Source organism: Typopeltis vanoorti, chromosome 1, assembly GCF_054136105.1.
Source record: "Typopeltis vanoorti isolate ZY-2024b chromosome 1, IOZ_Tvanoo_1.0, whole genome shotgun sequence".
Classification (NCBI taxonomy): Eukaryota; Metazoa; Arthropoda; class Arachnida; order Uropygi; family Thelyphonidae; genus Typopeltis; species Typopeltis vanoorti.
The window spans coordinates 158,867,024-158,890,304 of NC_143549.1; the positions used below are offsets into that span (position 1 = coordinate 158,867,024).

Here is a 23,281-nt window from a genome sequence, read left to right on the forward strand (position 1 = left end):
GTATTTCATGAGTGAAGAAGAGGACACAATTTGGTGTAAAGTGGATAACAAACAATATAAAACAGGAACTGCAGGCTAAAAACAGGTTAGTTATGGAAGAGATATAAGAAGAGTGATGGAGAGCAGATGAATGAAGAATATAAGATCAGGCCAGGAGAGTGACTAGTATGGTAAGAAAGGCAAAACTGGAATATGAGAAGAGATTGACCCAAAGATCCAAAGAAAATCCTATGGGGTTTTTTGTAGCTATGTAGCCAATAGGAGGAGAAATGATTGTGGAAGAATGAAAGGAATGGTAGGAACGTAAGATAGTGCATTGCATAAGAGCAGCAGCAGACTGGAAGTGTCATTATAGACCGGTTTGTGTGTCATCAGTAGTTGGTAAGATCTTGAAAAAATTAGTGAGGTACCATATACAGCATTCGGCAGATGAGGATAATGTTATATGGGAGAGTCAACATGGATTTGTTAAGGGGCACTCTTCCTTTAGTATTATGATTGCCTTTTGTAATAACGTGATAGGCAGGAGTGGTTGATGATAAAAAGGTATAGTCTGCTATTTAAACTAGTACTGGGACCTGTATTGTTTAACCTTTATATCAGTTACATTGTCAGTGGATTGCATATAATGTGAAGCTCTGATGGATTATTAGTAATAATGCAGATGTGGCAGCCCTGCAAGAGGATTTGAATAAACTGGACAGATGGGCAAATGAATGGGGATTTCAGTTTAATGCAGCTAAATGTAAAGTCTTGAAGTTTGAGATGCATGGATGGGATGCAACATACTCTGTTGGAGGCAGTAGAGAAGAAGAGTTTGGGGGGGGGGGGGTGATTGATAGAAACCTGAAATTTAGGGAACATATTTCAAAGGTGTTGAAGGTAACCCAGAGAATTACTGCAATACTGAGGATGCTGACCTGCAGAGTTGTCATTCCATTGTATAATGCCCTGATCAGACCACACTTGGACTACTGTATTCTTCTCAAATTTGGTCCCTAGGATTTGAAGGGGATAAGTTAATTGTTGAAAGGTTACAGAGGTGGATAACAAAGATGGTTTCAGGATTATATATTGTTTGTTATGATGATCGGCCTGATGGAATGTGGACTGTAGGGTTTGGTAGAGAAGAAGAAGGAGGGGTGATATGATTGAGACATTTAAACTGTTGAGAGATAGTTACAGGGTTGATATTGGGGAGTTCTTTCGCTTGGTGGAATAGGGGGAAGGAGTGATGACAAGGGGCATCCCTGGAAGTTAGCTGTGAAAAAGAGGGTGAGGAGTGGTTTCTTTGCATGGAGAGTGGGTGAACTTTGGAATGCATTGCCTGACAGAGTGTTAAGAGCAAGAATGGTCAAGGAGTGGTATCATAGACTTTGTGTTTTCTAGTACGGACCTCCCACAGTGAGTCTTTTGACTCCATGTAGGACTGGATCTTAATGATAATAATTTTTGTAACATAAGTTGGATTAGAACATAAAATTTTGGTAGTAGTAGTAGTGCACATTTTATTATGAACTATGAGACCTGAAGATAGTCTATGTAGCTCAGCCAGTATTGAGAATGACTTTTGTTTGTGGAAAGACCTGAGTTTGAATTCTGTCCAGGACACAAAGAATCTTGATAATCATTTTTTCATACAAAGGTGAAGTTAGCTGATCTCATATCGAGGTGGCAGAGGTTTTTCTCTCAGAAACTCATGTAAAAAAAGCCAGACTGTCCAGAAAAAACACACATTTCCTAGATTTAGTACATTGGCCTCATACCCATAGCAGATTCTGTTGTGATTCCCAGCAATCCAACCACTATACCTGTTTTATTCTTGATGAAATAAATAGAACCTAATTTTGTCATGGAAAGATTATTACATTTGTCTTTGATGTGAAACAAATTAATCTATAATCAGCTCTCTAACAAACTCCTAGAGACCACAGGAGTAGTACTTTGTTATAGTGGATAGTTTACTATAGTGAATTTTCTTTATAATAATATTGGGACTGTTGTACTTTGGTCAGGACTTTTCAATAATTTGTTATAGTCAGTTTTTTGTAACAGTGTTTTGCAACATTAACTATACTGTATCAAAGTTGAAATATGCCATCTTTTTTTACTTATATCTGTTTCCAGAATAAATTTATAAAATAATTTTTTTTTCAGTTTATTCCATAATAATTTTATATCTCATTCTCATTCATATTCCATCAGCGACTGGGCAACCGAAAATTGGCAGCAATGATTGAAAGTCAACATGTTCATTTTGGAATTCGTCAGCTGCAATGGAACCTAGATAGACTTCAAATGGAAAAAGAGGATCTACAGCAGCTATTACGTGATATACAAAACTTTAAATTAACCAGAGATATGAGGCGTTTTCTGGGTGGAGACAAAAATTTTGATCATAATGCTAAAATTGAAATGTTAGAAAGAGCACTACAAATACAAGAAAAGGTACCAAAAAAAAAAAGTAAACATGATAATTTCCTTACATCAAGAGGTTTTTTTTTTAATATTTATTATATTTTATTCTCACTTAGTTCTTTATTTTCTGTGGTGTTAATATAATGTTAAAAAAATTCTAATTTATCCTGCCAAAAAAGGTGGGAAGAGGATGTTTATATGAGTATGAAGGCAAAATACTGGTCTGTACATATCACAGGTAGAGATAGATTGAGAGGACCAAGACCATTGGTTAGATTAGTACGAACTGATTTCTCAACTTTGGATTAATCTGCTTTTCTTTAGTAAAAGAACTGTTACCAGCGAGATAGTGAAGTGATTGTGAATACCGTACAGCCTATGTTTCTACCAGTACCTGCCCAGGTAAAGGTAAGCTTTTGGCTTTTTCATGCAAGTTCCACAGGCCCTCTCCTGTTCCCTGCCCTGTGCCCGTCAGTTGTCTTCCGCCTCTCGAAGGAGATTTCAACTGTCGGTCTACACTTGGTGGAAGAAAGGGACAAGGCAGGGCCTGAACCACTCTCCCTCCCCCCATCAACACCTACTAGACTTAAAAATGAACAAAATAGACATGGACTCCCTGATAGAAACACTAGACAAAGGACTGGCGCTAAGCCTCCTCAAAAAATTTGAAGTGGAATGGCCAGGCTCCTTGAACCTGTACTCTACAACAAGGGACGAAGGAAAGCTAGGACACCTCTAACACAGAGAAAAAACTGGATTTGATGGTCTCCAATCCCTACCAAGACCAAGGAGAAACCCATACGCAGAAAAAACGCAAAACACAGACGACAGAACCACCCACAGATGAAAGTATGAAGGAAGACGGACACAACTCTGGATCCCCTGTCTCCACTAAAGAGAAAGTACCCCCAGTTATCTTAAGAGAAAAGAACAGGTGTACAGAACTAAGGGCCACCATGACCAGTCTACAGATAGCATACACAGCAGCAAATAATTTAGACGATGGCATCAAAATCCAGCCTGCCACTATAATGGACTACTGCAGACTCACAAAGGAGCTAGACAATAAAGGTGTACAATACCACACCTTCGCCCTCGACTCGGAGAGAAGCCTGAAGGTGATTCCTCGTGGAGTACCAGAACACATATATATACAGAAGACCTAGCACCCATCAAGGTCAGCAGAATAACCAGAGCAGACAAAAGTCCGATACCGCTTGTCTTAGTAGAGATCCACCACGCATATAAAAACATATACGACCTAACATCAATTTGCAGGCTAAAAATCAGCCCAGAACCACTAAGAAAAAGGGCCTCATCAGGACAGTGTCACAGGTGCCAAAAATGTGGTCACATCCAGAGATTATGCAAAGCTGAATATAAGTGCTTGAAATGTGGTGAGAGCCACCCCACAAACACCTGCACCAAGCCAAAATCCACCCTGGCTAAATTTGCAGGGGGCCCTCATCCAGCAAACTACAAAGGATGTATGCAAGACCCAAAAAACAGATGACCTGCCTCCTCTACTAGTCTACAAAAACCAGTAGCCCCAGCTCCTCAACCCACCAGAGGTCGACAAAACACAATAGAGAACCAACTGCCGAAACCAGAAGCTCCAATTGTAGCAAATCACAAACTGCAGACGAATACCTTATCAGATGTAGTCCGCTCAACAAAGCCACTCAGGAACAATACCACCCAAATTTAGCAGCCGTCACTGCAAACCACCTCGCGAATATGCTGCAGGACTTTAGCAGATCAAATCCCATGTCGGATTCCAAAAAAAAAAGATTTCTATAAGATACTCAATCCATCCTAGCAGCACTCATAAATGCATAAAAACAAAAGCACCCCAGATTCCCTACAGATCATTGTGTGGAACGCGAATGGACTTAAAAACAAGGTTCTAGAATTACAAGAATTTGCACTGAGATACAACCTAGACATCATCCTCATAAATGAATCTCACTTAAGACCAGCAGACAACCCCAAACTTAAAGGATACCTCCTCAACAGAAATGACAGATTAAACTACAGAGGCGGTGGCACCGCCATTTTCATAAAAAACTACATCGATCGCCACTCTGTAAACAACCCCTCAACCAGAAATCTAGAGCTCACAGGAATAGTAGTACCCACAACCTCAGCTGGGAAACTAACACTTTATGCAGCTTACAACCCTCCATCGAAGAATCTGTTACATTCAGATCTGGATGCCGTCCTGGGCAAATAAAGAACAAGTCATCATTGCTGGTGACCTAAATGCGAAACACCCTGCATGGAACAGCAGAACCACCAACAGAAATGGCCACACCCTCTTCAGCTACTCCAGTTCAAACTACGCAGCTGTGGCAGGCCCCACCGAACCAACACATCATAGTATGTACGGCACAGCTGACATACTTGACATTGCTATCCTGCAAAATATTAAGCTACAGTATAGCCTAGATTCTTTAAATGAGCTGACATCCAATCACAACCCGATCCTGTTCCAGCTGGGAAAGCAAGAACAACTGTCACTCCCCCCCCATTCCTTCATCTCATGGAAAAAACTATCGGAAGCTCTATACCGGAACACATTGGACCAGTCCCTCACATCAGCTCCATAAAAGAAATTGAAAATGCTGTCAAAACTCTGACCCAGCAAATCAACACAGCCATAAAAGTTGTCACTTCTACTAAAACCACCTTTAAGCCTAATTGGCTTCCCGAAGACATAATGGATTTAATTAGGGACAAAAACAAAGCAAGAAAAAGGTACCATAATACCTGGTGCACCTCAAGACAAAAGAATTCTCACCAAACTAAACAATGAAGTTAGAGAAGCACTTAAAGCTCACAGGAATGAGCTTTAAGTGCTTCTCTTGCCATGGGAAGCCAAATTAGCCTCTATATCACCCGGCAAACACTCCATCTGGAAGTTATTAAGAAGCCTCAGAAACAAAAACAAATCTCTTCCCCCCCCCTCTAGTCAGACAGGGGGGCCTAGTACACACGGATGCAGAAAAAGCTGAAGAAATAGCAAATAACCTAGATAAACAGTGTAGCCCTGCATACAACAACTTGGACGTCAAGCATGTCTACAAAATCCACTGCTAGGTCAGATATGCACTAAAACTCCCCGAAACCTGCAACAATAAACCCGCAACCACCTCACCAGCAGAAATCTATGAAGTCATAAAGAAGCTAAAGAATAAAAAAGCCCCTGGTCCTGATGGCATTACAAATAGAATGATTAAACTGCTGCCCCGAAGAGCAGTCATACATCTTACCACAATAATTAACGGCATGTTCAGATTCAACTATTTCCCCTCCTATTGGAAAGTCGCAGATGTAGTCCCAGTGCATAAACCAGGTAAAGATCCACACCTGCCTGAAAGTTATCGGCCTATCAGCCTGATCTCAAATTTAGGCAAAATTGCCAAAAAAATCATCCTCTCCAAACTCCAAGCCTCAATAAATGACTTAAATATATGCTTCCAAAGAAACAATTTGGCTTTCGACAACATCACAGTACTACTCAACAAATTCACAGGCTAATTGAGTACATCACAACTGGCTACATTTGGCACCAGCACACTGGAGCAGTCTTCCTCGACATAGCAAAAGCTTCTGATAAGATATGGCACTTTGGATTACTACACAAACTCATCTCAGCAGATATACCATCAAGAATAGTCCACCTAATTAAATCTTACCTCCAGGACAGACACATACAAGTCAAAATAAACGGAACAGTCTCAAGTCAGCGATGGATCTCAGTGGGAGTTCCCCAAGGTTCCCTACTGGCACCGATCTTATTTTCAATATATATGGCAGACATCCCACACAACCCAATGACATCCATCTTAGCACTCTATGCGGATGACACAGCAGTACTAGCTACATCTCGTCACTAAAAAAACTACAAGAAAATCTACTAAAACTAGAACAGTGGTTCTCCAAAGGGAGATTACAAGTGAATCCCCAAAACAATATAGCAATACTTTTCACCAGAAGATTTGCAACTCCCAAAGGGGAACTTTATCTATTCAACACCAAAATCCCCTGGCAAATAGAAATAAAATATCTTGGGATAACACTGGACAAAAGATTAACTTTCAACCCACACATCAAATCCTTATGCACGAAAGCATCTAAAACCATTGCACAACTTTACCCTCTAATAAACAGAAAAAGCAAGCTAAATACTAGAATCAAAGTACTCCTCTATCTACACATACCATGGTGCCCAATAGTGACATACGCATCGCCAGCCTGGAGCCACACATCCAACACCAACATCCTCAAACTACAGAGAGTGCAAAACAGTTTGTGCATGATCCTACAAGCACCATGGTTTGTAAGAACCATCCATCTGCATAGAGATACAAACATCCCTTACATCTACGCCTTCCTACAAACTACAGTGGCAAAATTCTTCTCAAAAATCTCTATATACCCCAACGATCTAGTGAAACATGCAGCAAGCTATGATGAAACTGACCTCTTCAAACACAAGAGGCCAAAAGCCATCCTAAATAATAGCAACGCCGAGTAATCTCCATGCCCCCCCCCCCAGGGTGAGCTTACAGCTCATAAATCTTTCCTCTTCAATTCATCTCTATCAGACAATGAGAAATAAAAAACCATCTTGCTTCACTCTTCTGGCCAGTGATGTTATGTTATGTTATGTTATGTTATCTTATGTTATGCATATCACAGTAAGTGCAGAGTGATTAGCAAGTGATTGAGAAAAATCAAGCTTTTATGTCAAAGGAGGTTGAGTTGCTTTCTATGGGAATTCAGTTTTCAGCGGTACGGCAGATAAAATATTGCATATGACATTTTCCTGATGATATAATGGGATGGGCAGCTGAAATTTTTAATGGAAGAAATGAACAATCATCAGATTAATGTAGGTATTATTTCTGGAAAGATTTCTATGTTACTCCTTTAAGCAAATATTATTTTTATGGCTATTTAGCCTATTTTTGTTTAGGAGTACCCTTTTTTTTATGTCATTGGCTTTTTACTCAAATTTTAGGGCATTACTGATGTTTTAAAGACAAATATATGAAGAATATATAGGAATAGTAATTCAGACATACCTTTTTAGGATATTGCTGGTTGTCTTCTTATTCAGTAGCATCCAGTGTATGGTGATATATATTTATCTGCTGTTAAAGTATGTCTGAAAGGAAGCAGGGTTGGAAATGTGGGAATAAAGAAATGTTGGAAAATTATCGGTGAGGCAAGGGTTGTGAATTTTAAACCCATTTTATTATTATTATTATTATTATTTATCAAGGTGGGCAGAGAATTCTTCGGTAGAGAGGTGAAAGATAGAAATTTTGGGGGAAGGGGAATGATATGATGGTGTTAAACTGTGAATGAAATTGTTTTGTATATTTTTTTTTTTCATTCACATTTAACATAATATACCATATACCAAGCAAGACTTGTGTAAATATTATTTAATGTAAACAATTTATTTTACAATTTAATATTCATATAACTACCTTAATTTTGTCTAATATTTAATTATTTAATCAAGGATATATGTATTAATAATGAAAAGACTGTATTAAATATTATTAAGCTATTTTATTTATTACTATGTTAATATTATAAGAATTTGTATTTGATAATTTAACTGCGCATTAATTGAAATGTAAATATTCTTATTTTGTTCCTGTTTGTAGAAGTTTAGCATTATGCAATACCTCAATTTTATTATATTTTGTTTGGTTGTCATGGAAACCTTTGTAAGTGAGCGAGCACATTTTTGGAACACCACGTGAGAAGGTTTTTTGAAAATAGTTTTAGAAAGAAATCACGCGAACAATTTAGGTGGGAAGAACGGATATAAAAAGCGAGGAACGCTGAAAAAGGGGAGCATTAGAGATTTATAAGAGAGAGATTGGCATTAGGTTGGAATCGGAGCATTCTGGAATCACAGTGCAATAATAGCGAGTCGTCAAGTCACTCAAGCAGCTAAATAAAGTCTACTAGTCGAGAGGCAGTTAACTAATAAGTTGTAGAATAACAATTATAGCTACGGAAAACAGCTGAGTGACTACTAAATAGACTAGCAATACTTGAGTTGAGATTTAATTTCAGGGCCGACCTTTCAAGGACACATGGAAACTTGAAGCATAGCACGAAGTAACTAGAGAATAATTAGAGGCAACAAAGTTGAGTTTAATGATAGCGGAAGAATTATGGTACCTAAAGGATTAAATTGATGTTGAAGGAGTAGGCAACTGTGCATATTAAACTTCAAGTTAAGGAATTATTGTGTGTTACCTTAGTACAAGAGTTGTTAGTAGAACACTGAATTAGTTAAGTGATGTCAAATGTAGTGCAAGCGGTTTGATCTGTGCAAGAACGTTTGATTGTGTGTATTGTGACCGTTAATTAATCCAGTTATTTCTAAGAAGATTTTTTTTTAAATGAGTTCTGTTAATTGATTAAAGTGTATACAGTTACAAAAAGTGTTCGCAGAATATTCCTATGCAGAGATATGAGTGTGTTTCTTCCTAGAATATCCCTATACTAACAGTAACTATTTCGGAAATTAGCTGAAGTGTAAATTTAAAAGTGTTTGTTTGTGAAGAAGTGTTAATGCAATTTTTGTCGTATTTGGAACTTAAAGAACTGTGAGAAGACTGTATTAGAGATAACAGATTTACCATTGTCTGAGTTTGTATGACAGTATTATCAGAAAGGCTGAAGTGTTTATAATAACTTATTTAGTATTTTGATCTTAAGTGTATAATTTGTGATTATAAAATTAAATATTTGTTTTTGTTAATCTAAAGTTGTGTTTTGCCTGAATCTCTTTTACTGCACCATTCATAAAATATTCGAACCAAAGCGGGAGAGATAAATAAGTTAAATATACTCGGCCAGTATATACAATATCAACACCTAAAAGGAGAGATAGTTGGGAGTTGATTTTTCTTCAGTTCTTGAACTAATTCAGATATAAAATGGCGCAGTCTTTAAATATAAATTTTCTTTATATTTGAATTAGAAATCAACTTATAATTTATCAATTAGTTAAGAACATTGTAATAGTAATCATGTCGGATCCAAGGTACAGATTAAGAACAAGTAGGATCCAACAATGGGAAAAGATCAGAGGTGGGAATAACGGGGTGTAATACGTTTCGACAGTCTTTGAGCTTAAGGGGGAAGTGGAGGCTATGTCATGCCAGCTTGGTATTTTTGTCTTTTGAGAATCCATGTTGTATTCTATTGGTCGGAGTTGTGATCCAATTTTTATGTTTTGGAGTTTCCAACTCCCAGAGATTAATGGTTTTGCAAAAGATACTCAACCAGTGTGCTTTTCATCTGAGTGCACCAACTTTTCATGATGCAGTCTGTCCAAAAAAATTGAAAAATGTTGATTGAACATTTTGAAGTGTTCATTGAACAATTCCACTATGCCCTCTGCATCAGTCATTCTATTCTCATTTTTATCCAACAATGTCATTCTTCCACATCATTTCTCCTCCTACTGGCCACATAGCTAAAAAAATTCCCTAGGATTTTCTTTGGATCTTAGGGCCAATCTCTTCTCATATTCCAGTTTCGCCTTCCTTTTCATACTAGTCACTCTCCTGGCTTGTGTCTTATTTTCTTCATGCAACTTCTCTTCACCTGTCTCCTTGTATCTCTTCCACAGCCTCTTTTTCACATGCAATTCCTGTTTAATATTGTTTGTCATCCACTTTACTCCAAATTGTGTCCTCTTCTTCACTCGTGGTATACAACTTACCATTGCTGCTAACAAATATTCTTTCATAATTTCCCATGCACTAATGATATCCCGGCCTTCCAATTCCTCCTTCCATGAAACTTCCCCAAGTTGATATCTAAGACTAATATAATCACCTGCCTTATAATTCCACATATGTTCCCCTTTCTTTGATACTCCTGAATGTCTATTCATTTTCCAAGTCAAAACCACATGGTCACTCTCTCTCCAACTGGTGGGAGAGATATCATCTCAGTTATTATCAACTCCTCTGATGCTATGACTAAATCCAAAACTCTTGACCTCTTGTTCCCTCTATTACATGTTGCCCTAAGATATTTGTCCCTCACGAATTCTAGAAATTCCATTCCCTTATTGCTACATGCATCTTCCACTCCCCAATTTATACTGCTGTAGTTAAAATCTCCCATAACAATCATTCTTCTTGCACTTGCCTAGCTGAATTGTCTAAACTTCTCCAGGCCCCCACCCTCTGTGCTCCTTGGTTTGTAGCAACACCCCACTAAATATCCCATCTTGCCTATCTCTACCTCACACCATTATGCTTTCAAAAGCATTAGTGTCACTGCCTTCCAAAGCCTCCACTCTTAGAGGACATAAATTGTCACTTATCATAAGCAGTACTCCACCACCATGCTTTCCCTTTCTATCCTGCCAAAAAATGCTGTACCCTGCTACTTCTATTCTTGTTGTTATATCCTCTTGTGTCAAGCATGTCTCAGTGATCCCAATAATCTTTTTCCAGGCTGGTGCTATCAGTGCCACCAATTCCTCTCCTTTATTCTGGATACTCCTGGCATTAGTATAATGCATAAAAATTACACTATTTCTATACCCATCATTATCCTCTCTAGACTCCACAGCGACCCTGAATGTATCAGAATGTATCCTGAAAGTCTAAGGCTGAATAAGCTAGGTGTCAAATGAATGAATGGGGTATTGCAGATCACATCATTCATCCCAGTGTAAAATACACTGGCACAGTCCTTTTAAAAATCATTCCACTAAATTCTGCAGTGGTCACATTTCTGCCATCATTGATTATGTCACCCTCTTGTAATTATTCTTTATTTGCTTGTGGCACATGAAGAAAGAACTCTCTTTGATTTCCCCTGACTAACTACTGTTCTTATATATATACTGAATACTTTTTACTATCAATCCCACATGTATCATATACTATAACACAACCATTCCATGTGAAGTCAAGTGATTAGAGAGAAAAACGGTTCTGTTAATGAGTTCATTTTCTTGAATGTTTGGAGGTTCTATTTGTCAGAGAAGACTGTTCCAGAGAACAGAGATATGTACATTAGTTTGAAGGGTGAATTGAACTGTATAAGATTGATGGACTGCATTTGAATAGTTTTGGTGTGAGGTGTTTTAAGTGTCTGCTGCTGGAAGGTAGAGAAATGAGTGCAGAGAATGAATTTGATCAAGAAGAAGTGAAGTGAAACAGTGGGAGAGTAAGGAAGAAGAGATTGAAGTGGTGCTTATGAATGAAGAAGTGGGTAGCATGAATATAAAGAATGAGAGAACAAGTATACAAGAAAAACACAGAAATGGCTAGACTAAGGGTGGATAGGGGTACACAATGTGAGAAAGTTTCATGCTCCAAGAGGATTTGAGAAAAGTTCATGCTCCATTTATCCACAAAAAGGTAAGGGGGATGACCTTGGATCAAGAGAAAACATTTGGATTTGAAGAAGGTTCTAAGATGAATAAGGAGAAAATGAAATGGCTCAAGGAACGTATGATGAAGTCACATCTAATAAGTGGTATCAGTGAAACATGTTAGAAATCCAGGAATGAACTGTTATTATGTTTGTATACAAATGCTAGAAGTAAAAGAAACAAGGCAATTGAAATGGTTGCATTGTTCCAAAATTGTTGGAATAAGTCAGACATGGTTGGATAAGGATGACATCCTGATAGGAATAGAAATGGAAAGGTAAGATGTATTTTGTGAAGATAAAAAGGGTAAAAAGAGAGGTGGAGTGCTATTGATAATAGAAAGAGAGTTCTGTCCATAAAAGGTGGAGATGCAAAAGGGAAATAGCGATAGTGCTTTTGAGGCAGTATGCTGTGAGATTAGAGGTGAATACAATGAATACAGTGGAGAGTCAGATGTTGTTATAGACTTGGCAGTGTGGATGGTAGTGATCATTAAATGTATAATCAGATTAGCCAAGCAAATAAAGAAAAGATGATCATTATGGGAAATTTTAATTATGGCAATATAGACTACTTCAATTAGTATGTAACAGAGGGCACATGAAGATTGAGGGTGTTGGATTTCATCATCTCATCAGAGGATGTTATTATACATGAGGTGTCAAATGAAGTGATTACCTAAATGATTGCTAGCAGTGTGAGGACTTCTGTGATGAAAGGGTATATGTGGAACTACAACACTGGTGATTATGAGAAGCTCAAGAGACAGTTTGCAGGTGTAGCATGGAATGAGGAGTTGTTGGGGGAGAAGGAGATCAGTGCTGTTTGGGTGATATTCAAGAACTGTCTAGTAGAAGCAATGTCTAAATGTATAACAACAGGCAGAAGGTTAAATAAGGTAGGTGTGAAATGGATGAATGAAGAGATTTAGCATAGGAGAAGAATTAAGGATTAAAAGGAAGAGGATTAAGTGGAGATAATCAATTCCACAAAGATTACAAAGAACAGACAAGGAAGGTGACTCGATTAGTAAGGTAGCAAATGTGAAATATGAGTGGAAGTGGGCAAATGAATTTTTAAAAAAATCCTGATGAATGAAGAGATTTTGCATAGGAGAAGAATTAAGGATTAAAAGGAAGAGGATTAAGTGGAGATAATCAATTCCACAAAGATTACAAAGAACAGACAAGGAAGGTGACTCGATTAGTAAGGTAGCAAATGTGAAATATGAGTGGATGTGGGCAAATGAATTTTTAAAAAAATCCTTGGGAGTTCTTTTGATATGTAGTCAGCAAAAAAAAAGAATGATAATTGAAGAATGGCATTGACTGGAGACAACTGTACAAGAACAACTGCTGCAGAGGATATACTTGAGATGTTTAAAGAACAGTTCATAAAGGTCTTTCATCCTTGTGAATGTGACATCATGGAGAGTTTGAGAGCAGTAGATGAGAAGCAGAGTCTAACTATGAGTGTGGAAGAGGTATATTGGGAATCAAGCAAACTTGCTGTTAATAAGGCTGTGGAACTTGATAATATATCACCAGTTATTTTGAAGGAATGTGCCAGGGAGTTGGCATCTGCCTTGACATATTTGTTTAATGCGACTCTTACATTGGGTCAAGTTCCAGAGGAGTGGAAGGAAGGCAAGATTGTGCAGCTTTATAAGGAAAATGATAGAACTCAAGCATTGAATTACAAACCTATCTGTCTGTCATTTGTTGTGGTCAAAGTGTTAGAGGGGCTGGTGAAAACCAGAATCCAGAATTGTGTTGACAACAGTGGTGTTATCTTTTATGGATGGTATGCATTTCCTAAAGGGAGGTCTTGTTTTAGTAATCTACTTACTTATAATAATAAGGAGACAGCTTTTTTGGACAGGGGAAATGGATATAGCAGTCTACTGAGATTATTTCATGATAAGTTGATAGTAACAATAGAGCGGATTCGGTTGGATATTAGACTAGTCCATTGGATGGGAGATCGGCTATCTGATAAGGGTCAGCAAGTTGTGTACAGCAGAGCATTATCCCAGAAGAGGAACTCACTAGTAGTGTGTGCCTCAGGAGTCTGTTTTAGGGCCATTGCTGTTTAATTTGTATGTTAATAATGATACTGGGGAAAATTTGGAGAATATACAGTTGTTTGTAGAGGATGCAGACAAACTATGAGGGGGGTAGTGCAGATGTTCTGGCCTTATAAGAAGACTTCAATAGATTGAATGAATGGCTTGAAAGTTGGGATGTCAGTTTAACTTTGGAAAATATAAAGTTTTAAGATTTGGGAAACAAAGATGGGATTTATAATTTATGCTTTCTGGGGATATATATTGTTGGAGGTGGTGGAAATAGGAGCTCTTAGGGTGATGGTGGATAAGGATCTGAAATTTAGAGGACACATTGCCAAAATTGTGAGGACAACACAACAAATTCTCAGAATGATGTGGAGGATTCTGACTTGTAGAATTAAGGAGATTTTGGTTCAATTATATAAGACCTTAATTAGGTCACATATGGACTACTGTGCACAGATTTGGTCACCTGATTTTCAAAAGGAAGAAGAGATGTTGGATAGGGTCCAGAGGCAATTGACTAAGGTAGTTTCTGATCTCTGGAATGTTGAATATGAAGAGAGGTTGAGATGATGTAATTTACAGAATCTAGTGGATAACTGGAAGAGTGGTGATATGATAGAGAAGTACAAGTTGGTAAGAGGTTGTTATAGGATCAAGATTGAAGAGGTTTTTCATAAAATGGTGGAAGATTGTGAGTAAACAAGAGGTCATTCCTGGAAGCTATATAAGGAAGGTGTGAGCAAGGGAATGAGAAGCAGGTTTTTTGCATGAAGAGTTGTGAATGATTGGAATGCCTTGCCTGAGAGTGTGCTTCTGCAGAGAATTTGAATGTGTTCAAGTTGTGGTATGACGAGTTGTGTATATGACAGAGGGACCTCTGAATGGGTCTTTGACTCCATGGGGGTCTTGAGATAATAATAATAATAATAATAAAATAGAGGAAGTGGATGTGAAGTTGGTTCAAAGAGTTTGGAGCTGAACTATATATTAAGTTTGACTAGTAGGTGCCCATGTTCATACATTATTACTGGAAAATCAGAGAATAATCGTGGCCAGTTCAGTGAAGCCATACTGAGAGAAATATTTACAGAAAATGTTGATTAATTTTGATGGTATATATTAGAACACAGAATCATAAGTAAATAATTATTTATTGACTTATTGCTGATATTTCACAATGTGCTCTGAAGATGCTGGTGTTATAACCAGCATCTTCAGAGCACAAAACACAGTTTTTCACAGTATGCGAGGCTACAACAACATGGTGTAAAAATGGGACTAGTTTGAACAATTGTAGCAACAACACAAAGACTAAAGTCCTAATTAGGTGCCCTCTATGTTTAAAAAAAAAAAGAAAAGCATAGAGGGCACCTAATTAGGATTTTAGTCTTTGTAATAATAAATGTGAAGATGAAATTAAAAAGGATAGTAATGGAAAAAAAAAAAACTATGTTAAACCTGACAAAAATTATGAAAGAAAGAGGTGTGAGTAAGGCCATGAAAGTTAGAATTGTCAAAACAATGGTATTTCCAGTAGTGATGGATTGATGAGAAAGCTGTATTATTAAGGAAAAAAGACAGAAAGTGAATTGATTCATTTGAATTATGACATGGAGAAGACCATTAATAATTCCATGATCTTCAAGAATATCTTATAAGAAAGTTATAGAGTGTATAAAGACAGAATGCTCCTTGGAGGCAATAATCACTAAACAGAAGTTAATGTGCACTGGTGCTCAAAAGCTTAGGACAGACTACATTTTTACCTATATGAAAAAATTTTCATGACTACAGCTAAATATGGAAATAAATTTATTGCTAGCATACTAATAAATTATATTACACAAGAAATGTGTTATAATTTCATACAAATTAAATTGCAATATGTTTTTGGAAAAAGTTACAAATTTACCATGTACATAGTTAAGCAATTAATGCACACTGCTTACTGAAAACTATGCAGAGAGATGTTTCAGTATGAAATATGTTCACCATGAACTGCAGTGCAGCTCTCACAACATTGTACCATGCTTAGCACCAAGTGATTCAAGAATTCTTGAGGCAAACTGGCACACTCCTATTTCAGCGAGGCAGGCCTGTTTAGTGGTTAGCATATGAGCTCTCCTGCCAAGAAGCTGTAGGTTCAAATCTCACCAATAGCATGGATGGTTGTGATTATCCTACTAAGAGTTGAAAATGGCTGAATAGTACATAGCAGCAACAACAAATTACCCAGATTTGGGTGTGGACAGCAGGGTTCCCCCCCCTCCCCAGTTCATCTGGGTTTTTTTTATTCTGCAAGCAGGCAAACCGGCCCCGTGAACACACAGGCTACAGTCATAGGATATGGTACGGCAACATATAACAAGGAAGGCAACAAGAAACCACCTTGCTCATAGTCATTTCTCCTAGATGGTGGTGTATATGGCTGCCTCTAAACAGCCGAAAGGCTATAACCTCAAAAAATTATATATATATATATATATATTTACCCACCTTTTTCTGCCTGTATATAAATGATCTCATACTGACTTCAAATTCTGTTCATAGTTTTGTTGATGACAGTACACATCAATCTTCATTCTTATTGGATAAATCTTATAGAACTCAGTTTCAAGCTATAAGATCCTCCATAACCAATACCTTGAGCACTGTTATTGTTTTTACCTCACTGGACTGACTTCCACGTTTAGCATTTTCTGACATGTTACTAGCCTCCTCAGCCCCCCCCCCCCCCCCCAAGAAAAACCTTGGTGTCCTTTTCTGTTGAAGACACTACATTGCACCTCTGCAAATGCTAAAATACTATATATATCAACAAATTTCAGTGAAATTTGGAATATAATTTTTTCTGAAGTTGTGGAAGGTCCCCTGCTAAATTAATCTTGATTTGACTAAAATAAAAGGGATTAAGTTACAAAGGAATCACTTTCTCTGTTGATACATGTATGTTGCCTTGTTTAACCAGTTGCAATGAAATTTATTTGAAGCTGTGTAAGGGGGGGGTTAATACCTCTATAAATCACATTACTTAATTTCAATAATATTTAGAATATGAATGTGTCTGTTATTATTTAAGATCAGCTAAATAAATTCAATCTTCATTTGAGCTAAAATGTAGGGCGATTGTAAAGGTGAAACTACATATTTCAGGATATCTTCAGGTTATATTATTCAGTTAATTTTGATGTTTAAATGTTTCAGTGTTGCATAAGATCATCTGAAGAATTCAGTCTAATTAGACTAATTAAATGGGAGATTGAGGATGTGGCCTCCTCCACAAAAATGTATAAATTAAACTTGAAACTATATTCAAACAAATTGTGAAATCAGTTGTTTCTTACATAACTGCTAAAGTCCCTGACAATTTTCACATGGCTGGATCAAAGTAGAAGGTTGAATTCTCAAGGAGCAACAAGAAAGGAAGTTAATAACTCTGTTGATTAGACAACTTATTAATTGTCTTAATTGTTTATTATTGTCTGATATTTAATAGTTTAGTACTGTCTTAACTGTTTTTATCAAATAAAATGTTTTTCTCAAACTTCGTTGAAATAAAATCTCATATCTTTAAAAAAAAAGCAGCTATAAAGACAGCAGGTAAGTAGGGGAACACAGAGAGAAAGGGTTAGAGGAGAGAGAGTGAGGGATGCAGGTGAGCAATCAAGGAACAGAGTGGTTAGAGGTGTGATGTATGGAGACTCGATGATTGGTATGTTTGCCTGGAGGGATGATAGAAAATGTGGCTATGGCAATTAATAGGGGTGAAAGGATGGAAGAAATGATTGTGATGGTGGGCACGAATGATTTGAGAGGCACTGTAAATCGGGCAGCGAGAGATCTGAAATTCTTGCTTGAAGTTGTGCAAAAGAAAACGCAGAGAGGGAAGATTGTGTATGTGTTGCCTAGGTATGATAGTGATGAGCTGAGCAGAAGAGCAGCAATACTGAATTGCATAATAGCCAGAATGTGTGAGAAGAGAGGATTGGAATACATAGATGCTTGGAGGGCATTTTAGGACAGAAGGGAACTGTATGCTAGAGACTGCTTGCATTGGAATGAGGATGGACGAAGGCATCTGGAAAGATTGCTGTTTTCTGAACGAGTCAATGTGTCAATGCAGGGAAACTAGAATTCCCAGGGTGGATGATAGCAGGGGTAGCCTCTTGTGGGAATGGGTGCTTGGGGGAAGGGGGACAACATCAGGTAACATTGAACCCAAGGGGGGTCGAGGGGGACAATGATAGGTATAGAAGCATTGACATTTTTATGCTCTATCCTAATGCCAGGAGTATCCGAAATAAAGGAGATGAATTGGTGGTGCTGATAGCATCAACCTGGCCAAAGATTATTGGGATCTCTCAGACATGGTTGATGGAGGATAATATAATAACCAGAATTGAAGTGGCAGGGTTCAGCATTTTTCAGCAGGATAGGAAAGGAAAATGTGGTGGTGGAGTACTGCTTATGATAAGTGATCACTTATGTCCTCTTAGAGTAGAGGCTTTGGAAGGCAGTGACACAAATGGTTTTGAAAGCATATGGTGTGAGGTAGAAGTGGCCAAGACAGGATATTTAGTGGGGTGTTGCTATAAACCAGGGAGTTACAGAGGGTGGGGACCAGGAGATGTTTAGGCAGTTGAGCTTGGAAAGTGCAAGAAGAATGATTGTTATGGGAGATTTTAACTACAGTATAAGCTGGGAAGAGGAAAATGCAAGTAGTAAGAAAGGGATAGAATTTGTGGAATTCTTGAGGGACAAATGTCTTCAGCAGCATGTAATCGAGGGAACAAGAGGTTCAAGAGTTTTGAATTTGGCCATAGCATCAGAAGAGCTGATAATAAGTGAGATGACATCTCTCCCACCAGTTGGAGAGAGTGACCATGTGGTTTTGACCTGGAAGATGAATAGATATATCAAGGAAAAGGGAATATATGTGGAATTATAAGGCGGGTGATTATAATAGTCTTAGGTATCAACTAGAGGCAGTTCCAAGGAAGGCAGAATTTGGAGGGAAGGATATCATTAGTGCTTGGGAAATTGTGAAAGAATATTTGTTAGCAACAATAGTAAGCTGTATTCCATGGATGAAGAAGCGGAAACAATTTTGTGTAAAGTGGATGACAAACAATATCAAACAGGAACTGCAGTTGAAAAAGAGATTATGGAAGAGATATAAGGAGAGGAGTGGAGGACAGATATGCAAAGAATATAAGACGCAGGCCAGGAGAGTGACCAGAATGGTTAGCAAGACAAAACTGGAATATGAGAAGAGATTGGCATTAAGATTCAAAGAAAATCCTAGAGAACGTTTAGCTATGTGGCCAGTAAGCGGTGAAACGATTGTGGAAGAATGACATTGTTGGATAAAAATGGGAATAGAGTGACTGATGCAGAGAACGTAGTGGAGTTGTTGAAAGCACTTTATTGGAGTATTTCATCCTGGAGGAGGTTTTAATACAAGAGGGATAGGGCAGGTTCAGGGTTTAGAGGTGCAAGAGGAGTGTGTGTTCCAAATAAACCAGTAAAGCTCTTGGACTGGATGGTATTTACCATGGGTTTTGAGAGAATGTGCTAAAGAAATGACAGCTCCATTGACCTGGCTTTTCAATAAAAGTCTAGCTGTGGGAAAGGTACCCAGGGAATGGAAGGAAGGTAAGAAAGTGCCACTGCATAAGGGCAGTAGCAGACTAGAAGTGTTTAATTATAGTCCTGTTTGTGTGTCATCAGTGGTTCTTAAGGTCTTGGAAAAATTAGTGATAGACTATATACAGCATTGGGCAGATGAGGGTAATGTTATCTGTGAGAATCAACATGGATTTGTTAAGGGGGTGCTCTTGCTTTAGTAATATGATTGCCTTAAATAATAAAGTGACAAGAGCAGTTGATGAGGGAAAGGCATGTACTGCCATTTTTTTGGATTTTGCAAAGGCATTTGACAGGGTGCCACATGATAATCTGATATTTAAGTTGCAGCACATGGGTTTAAATGTCGGTTTAGTCAAATAGATTCAGGACTGGCTGACTGATAGGTATCAGAGAGTTGTGTATGGTGGGGCAATATCAAGGAAGCAGAAGGTTACAAGTGGGGGTTCCACAAGGCTCAGTATGGGGACCTGTATTGTTCAACCTTTACATCAATGATGTTGTTAATGGATTGCAAGGGGACATTCAGTTGTTTGCAGATGATGTGAATCTGGAAAGGGTTATCAGTAATAGTGCAGAGGATTTGAATGAACTAAGAGGATTTGAATAAACTAGACAGATGGGTAAATGAATGGGGGGTATTGGTTCAATGCAGCAAAATGTAAAGTCTTGAGATTTGGGATCCATCGATGGGAGGATACATACTTGATTGGAGGAGGTAGGGGAGACAACAGATCTGGGGGGTGATGATTGATAGAAAACTGAAATTCAGGGAGCAAAATGCAAAGTCGGTGAGGGTAACTCGATGGATTGCTGCAATACTGGAAGGACACTGACCTGCAGAGATAAAAGAGTTATCATTCTGCTGTGTAAGACCCTGATCAGACCACACTTAGACTATTGTTCTCAGATTTGGTACCCAGGATTTGAAGGGGATAATAGAAATATTATCCCCTTCAAATAGGATTTGAAGATAAAAATAGAAAATAAAAATATTAATACTGTGGAAAGGGTACAGAGGCAGATCACAAAGATGGTTTCAGGACTGTACAATATGAGTTATGAGGATTGACTGAAGGAATGTGGACTGCAGAGTTTGGTGGATAGAAGAAGGAGAGGTGATATGATCAAGACTTTTAAACTGTTGAGAGATAGTTACAGGGTAGACATTGGAGAGTTCTTTCACTTGGTAGAACGGCGGAAGGAGCGATGACAAGGGGGTGATCTCTGGACGTTATGAAAGGAGGCTGTGCGCAAGAGGGTGAGGAGGGGTTTCTTTGCGTGGAGGGTGTTTGAACCTTGGAATGCACTGCTTGATTTAGTGGTTGGAGTGGGAACGGTCAATGGGTTCAAGGAGTGGTCTGATAAACTTTGTGTTTCCTAAAAATGACCTCCCACAGTGAGTCTTTTGACTCCATGGAGTCCTGGATAATAATAATAATAATAACAATACATGAATTATTAAAAAATAAGATCACTAAAGTAAGTCATTAATGGTAACTAACCTCATGCTTTCTTAGTACTTGATTCAACTTTGTATGCATTTTGTTTTTTATTAGATTTAAGTATTAAATTATTTGATACCTCGAATTATTAGCATTTAAAATATTTGCAAATGTTTGAAATAAAAAAAGAAAAAAAGTCTGGAATATGTAGCATATAAACATATGCTATATATATTCTCATTTATTATTATTATTATTATTATTGCAAATATATACTCGTATATAATTATTATCAAAAATAACATAGTACTTATTCTATTTTTGATGTTTCAGTATTTTTTGAAAAAGAAATTGTTTTATGAAGAGCAGTATGAAAATCTGGAACAACAGGTTCAGAGTATGCACAAAAAGAATGAACAGTTGCAATGTGATATTGATGCAGTTTATGTGGAAGTTAGCGAGAAGCGACTATTGCAGAAATTAGATGGCAAGTATTTTATTAATTTAATTTTTAAAAATAATTGCAATAATAATATATTTATGCTCATTTAAAAATTATTTTATAAAGTGCTCTCACTGTGTCAAACTGTTACAAAGAACTTCCTCACTGTGTTGTTGATAGATAACAATCTATCTTTTTTATGGCAGTTATCCATCTTATGTTTAACAGTATTAAACAACACCAAAATAGAAAATAAAAATATTAGTAAATAACTAAGACATTTATTAACTCATTGATATTTTATTGGATTTTAAACCAGCATCTTCCAAGAACAATGTGCTTGTCACTACACACAGACAAGGACACTCATTGTCCTTGGAAACAGTACAGATTAATACATAAATGAGATAAATTCCTAACTTGGCTAACATTGAATAAATAACAGTGATCAATTTAATTTTGGGCAAATTAAATTGATCACTGCAATGATTTTATTCATCTAAAAATTGTTGGAATAAGTGAGATGAAGATTTGACAAGGATGGCATTCCTGACAGGAACATACATGGAGAGGTGTGATGTTTTTCATGAAGATAGAAAACGCAAAAAAAGGGAGGTAGAATGCTGTTGCTGAGAGAAAAGGAATTGTGCCCATGAAAGGTGGAGATCCAAGGGGGAAATTAGTGAAAGTGGTTGTGAAGCAGTATGAAGTATAGGAATATAGAATGAAATATTTAATTACTGAAATAAGAGCCAACAGGTTTCACTTCAGCAAAGTAAAATATTCAAAAATTAAATGGATATTGAATACCATATTATTTCTTAGCTGAATAAGGAACTCAAAGGTAGGAAATCTAATCTAAGAGTTTCATGCTGAATATAGAAAACTATATAAAGTTCGGCGAGACTGAGGGTAAGCCAACACCTGGTAGTGCAATGCTGGGAAACTCATAGTAAAGGTGGAGTAAGCTCCAATCACTGTCTTTAGTATTTACCCATAATGTAAAACACAGCTCCTAGGAGATGTATTATTGTTCTACATTATGAGAGAAGGTCACTACCCAGACTGGTTTCGACCTTTTTTGAGGTCTCGTCACTGGGTAGGTAGACCTAGTATTTTAGTATTACATCTAGTTCTACCTACTCACTGATGAGGCACCCATCTTGCACAAAGCTTTTTCATTTGCAATTCTTCATGCAAAATATATCCTACACATTCTTTTGAAATGCCTATAGTCTCAGCAATTTCACGCACTTTGACTCGCCAGTCATCGAATACCATATCGTGCACTTGATCAATGATGATTTCTGGTGTTGTTACACCTTTTGGACGTCCTTCACGTGGATCATCTTCAAGGCTGGTAGGCTACATTTAAACTCGGCAGCCCATTTCTTAATTGTCAAAAACAAAGGAGTGGAGTGTCCATAAACTTTTATGAACTTCGAATGAATTTCTTTTGTCGTTAAACCTTCTTTTACAAAGAATTTTGCACGATACTCAATTTTATCCATTTCAAGGGATACAGACAACACTTTTGCTTCAGACAGCTGTATAAAAAAAACTACTTGATAGAATGACTTCCAGTTTCACATGGATGCTTATGACAGATGTACCAACTTAGATTAAAAAAATCTTGCCAATAGTGTTTCCATCTGTGGTTGAGACTGAGAATTTTTCAGACCACCCTTGTAGTTATGGTATCTATCCATAATATTACAAACGCAGCCTATGTAAACATGGATCATAACATAAATATGATCATTAACCAGCTCGTAATAAACCTGAACTTTGATAAGATAAAAATAATGATAATCAGA

General features: G+C 37.4%; 1 protein-coding gene across 1 annotated transcript in view; it reads left to right on the forward strand.

Moving 5' to 3' along the window:
* The window catches only part of LOC150110580 (cilia- and flagella-associated protein 43), a 258,702-nt gene extending 237,128 nt beyond the window's left edge, over positions 1–21,574 (forward strand). The window contains exons 10-11 of the mRNA XM_090401995.1: positions 2,206–2,448; positions 21,356–21,574. Coding sequence (XP_090258121.1) covers positions 2,206–2,448; positions 21,356–21,574 — 462 coding nt within the window. The remainder of the gene's footprint in view (positions 1–2,205; positions 2,449–21,355) is intronic.
* The last annotated feature ends 1,707 nt before the right edge of the window (positions 21,575–23,281 follow it).